The sequence below is a fragment of the Neomonachus schauinslandi genome, chromosome 5 (genome assembly GCF_002201575.2).
Source record: "Neomonachus schauinslandi chromosome 5, ASM220157v2, whole genome shotgun sequence".
Taxonomy (NCBI): Eukaryota; Metazoa; Chordata; class Mammalia; order Carnivora; family Phocidae; genus Neomonachus; species Neomonachus schauinslandi.
The window spans coordinates 100,352,448-100,362,971 of NC_058407.1; the positions used below are offsets into that span (position 1 = coordinate 100,352,448).

Below are 10,524 nucleotides of genomic sequence, written 5' to 3' on the forward strand. Positions count from 1 at the left end.
ACTTCCCAAGCTGGGCAAAGGAAGCCCACAGTCCCTGACCTGGGACCTCCTGGATCCCTGGCCTCCTCTCCCTTCCCTCCGCTCCCCTGCTTGTCTGTGCAGGCGCCCTGATCCCACAGGCTGCGTCCCACGGGCCAGGATCCTTCCATCTCAGACCTTTGTTCTTGCTGCCAACCCCCAGACTTTGCCCGGCCACCTCCCTCTCTTCATTCAGGTCTCAATTCAAACATCACCTCCTCCCAGAAGCCCTCCCCGTGCACCTCGGCAGGTAGCCTGCCCAGTCACCTTCTCTTCCTTACCCTATTTCATGTTCTTCAAAACACTCACCAGTTCAGGAATTACCTTATTCATCTCTTCCTCCACATTGGTTTTTTTCTGCTTATTATGCTTTATGGATTGACCCACTGGTTTACACCCTGAAGGGGCTTCCTCCAGAGCAGCGAGGGCAGGGCTCTCTCTCTCTCTCTCTCTCCCTCTCTCTCTCTCTCTCATGAGAGTAACCCAGCCATGCAAAAAGCTGCAGGGAGGGTTGTGGACCGGGGCTAACATGTGCAAAGGTCCTGCAGGGGGACTGAGCTCACCCAATTCAGGCCATGGAAAAGAGGACAGCAGGGCTCCAGCATAAAGCCAGAGTGAGGCACGGACCAAACTGGGGGAGGCAGGAAGTGTGGACTGGCTTCTTCTAAGTTCAGTGGGAAGAGCCACGGAGGGGTTTTATGCAGTTAAAAACACCCATATTTTGATATAGTGTGTGTTTATATACATGCATATACATGAGTGTGTATGTGTTGCATACACATATATATCAATGTGTGTATGTGTGTGTGCATATAAATGTGTGTGTGTGTGAATGTATCCTAAGTATACAAGTGTGCACGTGTGTTCACATTTTGTATGTACTTGTGTGTTCCCCAGTGTCCCTGCGTGTTCATGCGTCCGAGTGCATGCACACACGTGTGCACTATCAGTGCATGTCTCTCTCCCTCTCTTGAACAGATTCTGAAACTTTGCCCTAAGAAGAAGAGCTCCTCCACCTATACCTTCTGCAAGTCAGTCGGCCTGCTGGGCATGCAGTTCCATCTTTTTGAGAATGAGTGTAAGTCTCCCTCGGACCCGGAGACGTGGAAGAGGCAGTTTGGGGGGAAAGTTGGAGGCTGGAGGGAAGGGGAGGGGGCAAGCACCCCAAAGGCCCCAGCCACTGTCCCCACTGGGCTGGCTCTAGCCTCACCTGCCACTGCTCATGGCCACGGGGACCTGGGGTCTGCTTTCCAGATTACTCTCACGGCATCACGCTGGTGACCCCACTCTCGGGCTCTGAGAAGAAGCAGGTGCTGCATTTCTGTGCCCTGGGCTCGGATGAGATGCAGAAGTTTGTGGAGGATCTGAAGGAGTCCATCGCTGAGGTTACAGAGCTGGAGCAGATCCGGATAGAGTGTAAGGCCGCGGGGCGCCACACGGCGGGGTGGGCAGGTGGGCTCCCCGTCAGCAGGGAACGGAGGCTGTTTGTGGCACAAGTCTGACTCCTTGCCCCACTCTGGAGTGAGTGTGGGGTGAGCCGAGGCCCCTCCTGCCATCCATCCCAAGCCCTCCCCCAGCCCCACTGCACCATCACGGCCCATGTGGGTGCCGCTGCTGTTCATGTTTCTTCACAATCAAAGTGGGGGCGCTAGAGCATGCACACCTGTGTGCACACCCAGCCGGGCTGTGGAGCTGCGTGCGGGCCCCTTGGAACAGAGGACCCAGCTGTGTCTGACCAGTGCAGCCGAGCCAGCCGAGCAAGGCAGGCATGCCAACCTCAACGGTCTGCGCACCCGGGCACCCCTCTTCCCACCGGACTCCTGGGTCAGCCCCTCCCTCTGGACCCAGTCAGACGCACACCTTACATCAGGCTGCTTCATTTCGTTCATCTCTTTTCATCTCGAATCGTCCCCCCCACTTTATTTTTTCATGATATGGTCTTTTTGAAGAGTCCAGCCTGGTTTTCTGACTATCCCTCATCTAGGAGTCGTCTTTTGGTTCCTGTAAGGAAGGCCTGGATTCCTGAGTGTCCCAATTCAGGCATTTTAGAAACTACGTGGGCCTCTTTGGAGGGGCAGGCGGTTTGCCAGTTAACTTGGTGGTTGAGGAGTAGAGCAGGGCTGGCCCGAAACCCGTGCCCACTCGCCAGCTTTTCCTGCTTTAGCATCGCCCGTGGCTTCAGATTGCCTTTCACGGAAATTGAATAACTGTGGATTCAGAAGCTAGAAGGGCAAACAGATTTCGGGTCTGCCTTCTATGGTCACTTCGTTGAAAAGTGCTTCCAAATTAATGTAAAACCATTGGGCAATAGGAAAGGCAGGGGGACTTTTGAGGCAGGGCACCAATAGGTCAGGGCGGTGCTTTTTAATCAGCGTTTTTAGAGCACCCACTATGTGCCAGACAGTTTGTCTGCAGCACCCACAGTGAGGCTGCAAGGTGGTGCTTGTGCCCAGTTTACAGACCAGCCTCAGGGAAGTTACGGGCTGTGTTTAACGTCGTGCGTCTTAGAAGCAGACGTGACACTTGCATTTAGGTCTGCTTCTGAGGTTCCTGTACTTCCTACTCTGACATTGACAAAAGAGATTCCGTTTACAATAGTGTAAGGAAACAGCTCCATCAGGTCGAAACAGAAGCCGAGCAGACCAGACCGTAGGGCTCGGTAGCGGCTCGGGAGGCAGGGTGGGGGTGTAAATTCCCCTGCTGCACTCTGCTGGCGTGCTTGAGCTCCGCGGCGGGACCGGAGGCTCAGAGATGCCACCTTGGCTGCTGATCTTGAACCTTCTCAAGGACACATCCTGAAAGGTCACTTCGGTCATTGTCAAAATGTTACAGATGGCTCTTCTATTATCTAATCCTTGCCACAACTGTCCACGAGGCAGGTAGGATTGTCCTCATTTTACAAATCAGGGAAGTGAGTCTAACAGAGCTGAAGGAAGTCGTCCAAGTTCATACAGTCAGTGACCACACAAGATTTGCGCCAAGTTCCTCGGACTCCTTGCTTGTAATTAGGATGCTAATTTCTCCGAAGCCAAGCAGCCCCTCTCCAGGGAGGGACGGCCCTCTGCTCAGGGAAAGTATGAAGTATTGACTGATGGTGTGATTCAGGCAGTCAGGACAAACTGTGCTGGTTTGGAGGTTTGCAGTCCAGTGTCCCTGGATTATAGACAACAAGAGACACAGAAAATGGGATCCACAGGCGCGGCTTTAATAAAAGGAACCTGAGTTATGTCTCCTGGAAAAGACACTGAATGAGTGATTTAATCATTCCTGGAACAGGCTTACGGTCTAGTGAGAGGAATCAAGGTCGAGGACAAGGCGGATGCCCTGGGCTTGCGGGCTCAGGCGAGGAATCCCCTCCCCGGGGGAGCTCAGCCGGGTGGGTGGGCTCTGTCTTGCCAGATGCAAGGTGCGCAGACTGGCCGCCACCTGCCGTCACCAGCCCTCACCGAGGTCCGCTGTGCCACGTGATTCGTCCACGTTGTCATAAAAACTAGTATTTACTGAGCACTTGCCATAAGCTGGGCCTCCTTCTAAAGGGCTTTGGTGCATTTCCTCGTGTAATCCTCTTAACAACACTTGGAAGTGGACACTGCTGTCCCCTCACATGAGGCACGGAGAGGTTAAGTAACTTGCCCAAAACCACACAGCTAAGAAGTCCCAGAACTGGGATTCAAACCCAGGCCGCCCGCCGCCCTCCGCTTCGCCTCTTCTGTTGCCTCTCTGACCTTCGGGCAGCTGTTAGCATCCCCACAGACAGATGAAGAAACTGAGGTTCTAGCAGGTCTCTAACTTGCCGAGAAGTGGGTTCCAGACTCAGACCACGTGTTAGAGCATGTGTCAGGGAGCGCCCCCTTCCTGCTCCCTCCTCACTCCTCTCCCATCTCACCGTTGTTGAGGCTAGCGTCCTCTCCGTCCTCTAGGGGAGCTGGAGAGGCAGCAGGGAGCAAAGACGCTCTCCTTCAAGTCCAGCGGAGCGCAGGTGGACCCGCAGTCGAAGCAAGGATCGCCTACAGGTGAGCCCCTGGTTCCCCTCCAGGGTCCCAGACCCCAGGCCTGGGATGGCCCTGGGCCCACATGGAAGCCACTTTCTGCCCCCAGCCTTGGGTTCCTGGGGAACTGGGAAGTGCTCATTCCCATGGTCACTTCTTTCTGCTCAGGGATCCAGGCTAATCTCACGGGCCTTAGTAGTGGGAGTGAGGAGGACGGTGAGAGAAGAACGTGTCCATTTACACGCTGCCCTAAGGCCCTGGGTCCCTGTGAAATGTCACTGTCCCCCCTGGAGGAGTTGGGCCAAGAGCCCAGACACCCTGGCCCCAGTGGGGGAGCCTCCTACCCCACCCACCCTGCACCCAGGCTCCCCGGGGACTGCTGGGGTTCACGGGGGGGTGGGTGGTGGTGAGAGGTATAGTAAAGAGAAACAGCGTGAGAAAAACTGCTGCCTACAGATGGGAGCCCGGTAAGGAGGGTGGCCAGAAGGGTCTGGAAATCTTGATCTGCCAGTCAAGTCTTTTCCCTAATGAGCCACAAGTGCTCCAGGCCAGAGTCAGCCCACCCCAAAATCCAGATAAACCTTCAAACCCACTTTCCCAAATGGTTTCTTCAAATTGACTTATTCACTCCAGACAAATCAAGCCAGTTTCAGATTTTGTATCACCTCTGGCCATGTTCTCTAGACCTGCTTCCTTTCTCCCACTGACATCTTCCTACTTCCTACCTCTTGGCCCTCGTCTCACCCCCCACCCCCACCCACCCCTCGCAGGGAGCATGGGAAGAGTCACCCCCACCCCCATTCTGCGGTCCCAAATAAAAATCAGAGGGAGAGATGTCATGAGAATTAACTCCCATCCCAACAGACCCCCAGTAAACCATCCCGAACTGTTCGCTGATTAATTAATTCAGCCATTTATTCTTACATTTAACAAACACTTATGGAGTGCTTGCTGTGTGCTCCCTGCTAAGCACGAGAAGATCAGGCTTCCAGCAAGACAGCAGCTTGAGCCGAGACACTCGGGTGGGTTTCATGCTGGCCCCCAGCCCTCGTTGACAGCCATGACACCATGATGCTGGGACAGACGGCATCCCAGCACTCAGTCACTCAGCTAGGAGACGCGACTCCTTTTCCCAGCAAGACCTGGGGCTCCTTTAGCTGCACGGAGGTTCTTACTGTGATGTCATCTTCCGCGTGAGGTTTTGACCTGCCATCATGCATTCATAATTCTCCACCCTGCCTGATTTTCCAGCCGGCCCCTTCATTTCTATCAGGTCACAGTACACAGGTCACTGCTTGTTTGCACAGCTGTGTAAACTCCAGAGCCAAACCTCAGCTGTGATTAATTATTTGACATCCCACCCCACTCTGCAGCCCAGCTTGCCTCTTTTGGAAGCTGCACCCCCTGGTCAGGCCAGGATGCATGTCTCCAGGGCCTGGTCCATCAATCACCTCCCCAGTGGGGTTCTCCTCAGTCCCAAACAATGGCATAGCTCCCCCTTGTGCTACAGAAAGCAGAGGGATGAGCACAGCGAGGGAACTTGCGCACACGTGAGCGCATGCGTGTGCACAACATGCACACACGCACACACATGCACACGTGCACACAGTGTGTGAGCAGTCAGAGGGGCTCTGGGAGGCCTGCTGAGGGTGAGGGTGGCAGCCAGGAGTGACTGTCCCTCGAGGGGACACCCCACCACGCTGTCCCTGGAGGTCCGCGGGCTCCCTGGTGCTGTCCCAAGCCAGTCCCCTAGCGTCACACAGCCACGCTTCCCATGCCAGGCCCTGTGGTGAGTGCTCTACGGGCCTCAGTTCGCTGAATCCCTGCCACGGAGCTGAGTAGCAGGGATAGGAACACGGGCCCTCCCTCAGGGAGCCTGTGGTTGAAAGGGACAGGTTAACAGCAGAGCCTCCTTGTGTGTCTGGGAGCCAAGAACCAGTGGCCGCTCAAAACCGACTTTCACTGTCCCTAACGGGGAGGCTTTGACTGTGGGTAAATGAGACTCAGCAGTGCTCCCTTAAAAACCCTTGGAGATCTTCTAGTCTGCATGCCCAAGGTCACACAGCTACCAAGGGGCAGAACTGGGCTCCGCCTTCTGGTCCACTGCCCCGGGGCTGCGTCACAGTCAGGAGTGGCCTGGTACCCAGAGTCTTCTGTCCACACCGGCTAACTGCAAGGATGCTTGGTATTGGGGCCAGAGCAGGGGGGCGGTGGTTGGCGAGGCAGGGATTTGTATTGGGCCGAGTAGAGAGTGAGCCCTGTGCTCTTTGCATTCAAAGCCAAAAGGGAAGCCACGCTGGGGGAGAAGCCGGCGGCGGAGAGCATGGTGGAGGTAAGTGGAGGCCTGGTTGCCCAGGTGAGTGCTTCCGAGCCCCCGCTTGTCCTTCTTCTCATTGTCTCTGTTGTTTCTCTTCTCAGGTATTAATCAATGCCTCCCCAGCCCGACTCACCATTTTACCAATTTCAAGAGATACAATTAAACGTTACTGCTAGCATGGGTAATGCCACTGTCCCAGGGCCTAATTAAGCCACAGCTCTTTCTGCCCATCCCCCAGCCGCGTGCCCTCCGAGGCCGAGCTCCCGGGCTGACACCTGCACATGATGCCCATGGCGCCTCCATAGCCGCCTCGCCCAGAGCCCCCCAACCCACGCCCCCAGCACACTGCTCACTGATCCCCTCATGCGTGCCCTATCAGGGAAGCCACCAGTCCCTTCCCCCCTGGTGCGTCTGTCCTCCACAGCAGGGAGCCTGGGCCCCTCCGGACACTCACCCCTTGAGTCCAGCCCCCGGGACCACTTCAGGCTCGGACCCTGCCCTCCCTGCCCCTCTTGGGGCAGTCGGAGAACTGAGACAGGGGGCAGTTGAGCGCTGGGAGCTCCTCCCTGGGGTGTATGCCAGAGCCAGTGAGGCAGAGCGGGGTTGGGTCACCTTAGGGATTTCCCTGGGGGGAGCGCAGATGTATCTGAAGACTGTCGACTGGGAGGGGGATGCCCCCACCCCAAGCCACATAGGGAGAGGCTGGGGAGGGAGCCGCAGCAGTTAGTCCTTGCCAAGCTCCCAAGTGTCACCTGGGGGGACATTCAGTGGCCTCTATAAGCTTCACTGGGCCACAGCCCTCCCCCACTGCTCCCCTCCCACCCCAGTGAGCCCCCCTCCCCCGCTCCTCTGCCAGGCCTCTAGGGAGACTAGCTTCTCACACACAGACACCTCCTTTCCCAGCCCCACCCCAAGCTGGAGGAGCCCCCACTTAGAGGGAGGGAGGAGCCTGCCCACCAGGATACCCCAGGGAAGCCCAGTTTCTTCCCTCTTTTCCCATGGCCCCCCACCCCCCACACACCTGTGTCTGGAGGAGGCACCTTTACACGGAAGAGCTTCCTGCCCCAGCAGCTGACAAGCCCCCAGGGTGGGTATTCCATCCCCTGCCCCCTCTTCTCCCCATCTTCTTGCAGCTGCCCATTCTCTAGCCTTGCAGATAAACACACAAAGCTCCCAGCCGTCCGGTTTGTTCTCCCAGCTCTGCCTGCCTTAGCCTGGCCTGCCTAGGGCGCACAAGCGATCTGATGGCCGGTCCTCCCTTCCCACCCTGCCAGAGGGCCATGTGGCTATCTGCAAGGCTGCCAACCCCAGCCAGCCCCAGGGCCCTGCCAGCCTCGCTGCCCCCAGGCTCTCAGCTAGACCCCAAGCTCTCTCGTCCTCTGCCTTCTCTCCGGCACTGCCTGGCCGAGCCCCTCTGGCAGGCGCTTCTCCATCTTCTCTGAGCTGTTCTGACCTGCTACCCATGATCCATCCTCTCTCTCTCTCTCTCTCTTCACCTTCTCTCTCCCTCTTTCCGTTCTTTCATTAGCAGGGAGGTGAGAAGGGGGTCAGAATGAATGTTTGGCTGTCACTTTCTGCTTCTCACTTACTGACCATTAAAGATAAGGGATCCAGGCTGGGGTGAAGAGGAGGGAGGTGCAGTCAGTGGGGGGGAGGAATCAGAAAGCAAGAGGCGAAGAGGAGGGGAAGATGAGCCAAGAGCTGTAGGCTGCACTGGGGAGGGGTGCAGGTAGGGAGGAGAAAGAAGTCCAGTGGGTCTGGACTAGGGCAGCTAGACGTTAGCTGTAAAATCTGGGGGAACAGAAGGCCTGCCCCTACTGTCTAGGCCCCTTTTCTCCTGGGGAATAACTCAGAATACATGCAGGTGGGGAAAGGAGCCGGTTGCTTCCAGCAGCGGTAGGCAGAGGCCTTCTGCCAGAGTGAGGGCCACAGAGGGCTCCCCAGGGGCAAGGTGGGCCCCAGCTATGCCTTCTGCCTGCTCTGTGTCTCAGCAGGGCACTGAGGGACTGGGGGGCTCCTTCATTTGATTGGGGGGGTGTGGATCTCAGCCTAGAAAATACTGCCAAGGCTAGAGGTTGAGAGTGAAGAGGAAAGCCTCCAATGTGCTGAGCACAGGAGGGTTTGTGGGTACTGAAGGGGCAGACAGAACCGGGGTTTGGGGGACTGTGGAGAGGGAAGCAGCCCATGGGGGGTGTACAGGCCCAGAAGGGGGGTCCAGGAAATTGCACCTTCTGCCAAGGAATAGGGTTAGGATCTGCTGGTGTAGGGCTCCGAGATAGTTTTGAGCTGGGCATCTTGGTCTAGACTTGGCAATCAAGGCCCCTTCCCTGCAGCCTCGACGTCCCCCTCTGTGCTCTGAGCAACCCGTCCTGGGTGGTGGTGCCCAAAGACAGTAAGATGCATCCTCAGAGTGAAGGGTCTCAGCCACTGCAGAGGGCCAGGTGTTAGAAGGGGACTGTGGCATGTCATACCTATAGCCTGGGGAGCTGAAGGGTGAAGAACTAAACACATCCACCCCCCCACCAAAGGCTCTAGCTCCCTTCCTCCCATTTCCTCAACCTCCCCCTGCTAGCAAGAGGAGGCCGGGCTTGTTCACAGTGACCTCCATGGGTCGAGGGAGGGCGTAAAGATTAGAGTCCTTTCTGGGTACCCCCTCCGTCAGTGGGACAAATTTAACCAGGATGAAGGCTGGCCCAGAAAGGCAGCTGAGGACTGAGCTCTGGCCTTGGCCGTCTGGGCTGCTTTCAGATTCATGGTTTTGGCCTTGGGGAAATCTAGGAGGATAGGGTAGGTCCAGATGGCCCCTTCAGGGGTCCAGGGCATTCTCTGTTTGGGCGCCCGGGAAGCTTCTCCTTTAACAAAGGGAGGAGGGGGCTTGAGAGGCTCAAAGATGATCGACCATCCCTGTGTCTGGTGTCCGTTTGTCCTCACCACAGCCCAGGGAGGCAGGGAGACGGCAAAGATCATTACCCTCTTTTCCAAGCTCAGAGGTTGGTAGAGAGGGACGTGGAGAGAGGTTTACCTGTGAGATGTGACTGCAGAGGCCTGCAGAGTCCTAGGGGCCACTGGTCCAGGTGTCCATCTCACAGGTGAGGAGCCAGGCCTGGGAGCCGAGGCTTCCCCCTCTCCCCGACCACACCCGGGCTGGCACTTCTATTCGGCAGCCGGGGTTCCTCCAGGCCCGTGCGGAGGTGGCCGGCGGCTCAAGGGGAGGGCTCGGAGCAGCCGAGGGGCACAGGAGACGAGACAGGGCTGGGAAGGGAGGCTCAGGGTAGCCAGTCCTAGCAGCTGGGAATTAGTCCTGTAACATTTCATGCTTCTCTGGCTGTTTCTAAACTAGGTGTCAATTCACAACAGGCTTCAAACGTCTCAGCACAACCCCGGGCTGGGGGCCGAGAGGGGAGTGCCGGCGCCACCGCCAGACCCGCAGCCTAGCCCCCTGAGGGAGCAGCCCCCGCCGCTGCCGCAGCTGCCACCCACGCCCCCTGGGACCCTGGTGCAGTGCCAGCAGATTGTCAAGGTCATTGTGCTGGACAAGCCCTGCTTGGCCCGCATGGAGCCCCTGCTGAGCCAGGCCCTCTCCTGCTACGCCTCGTCCTCCTCCGACTCCTGTGGCTCCACACCCCTGGGTGGCCCGGGCTCCCCGGGCAGGGTCATGCACCAGCCTCCGCTGCCCCCGCCCCCACCCCCCTACAACCACCCCCACCAGTACTGCCCGCCCGGTTCCCTGCTGCACCGGCGCCGCCGCTACTCCAGTGGCTCCAGGAGCCTGGTGTAGACTCTGTCCCCCCCCCAACCCCGCGCTCATGTCCCTGGGAGGGCTGGCCGCCGGGGGCGGGGGGCTCAGCTACAGCCAGCAGCCCCAACCACCCCTTCGCTCGCTGCTCCCCGCGCCCGGCACGATGCACTCCTGGTCACTGACCACCATCGTTTTGGAAAGAGAGCCTCAGTCCCTGGCACCTGGGTTTCACCTCGCCCCAACATGCTTCCCTTGTCCGAGCACCCCTCTCCCTAATCTGGAGATCCCACCTCACTCTCCTGGGGCCCGACACAGCAAGGCACGTCCAGGCCTCCTCTTCCTCCTGCTACCACTCTGGCCACTTGGACCATGGACTGAAGCAAGCAGGAGCCGAGGGCCTAACCAGCTTCCTGGCCCTGAGTCCGTCAGGCCCCAGGCCTCAGGCCGGGTGGGTAATGCGA

At 57.8% G+C, this 10,524-nt stretch overlaps 1 protein-coding gene across 2 annotated transcripts in view; it reads left to right on the forward strand.

Annotated features, from left to right (window-relative positions):
* IQSEC3 (IQ motif and Sec7 domain ArfGEF 3) overlaps window positions 1-10,102 on the forward strand; it is a 102,275-nt gene extending 92,173 nt beyond the window's left edge. Inside the window, exons 10-14 of one of the 2 annotated variants that reach the window (XM_021690660.2) lie at window positions 997-1,096; window positions 1,273-1,434; window positions 3,939-4,031; window positions 6,287-6,339; window positions 9,665-10,102. In XM_021690660.2, the coding sequence (XP_021546335.1) occupies window positions 997-1,096; window positions 1,273-1,434; window positions 3,939-4,031; window positions 6,287-6,339; window positions 9,665-10,102 (846 nt within the window). Of the gene's footprint in view, window positions 1-996; window positions 1,097-1,272; window positions 1,435-3,938; window positions 4,032-6,286; window positions 6,340-6,425; window positions 6,501-9,664 lie in introns of those variants that run through there. The other variant, XM_021690661.2, reaches the window with a different exon arrangement.
* The last annotated feature ends 422 nt before the right edge of the window (window positions 10,103-10,524 follow it).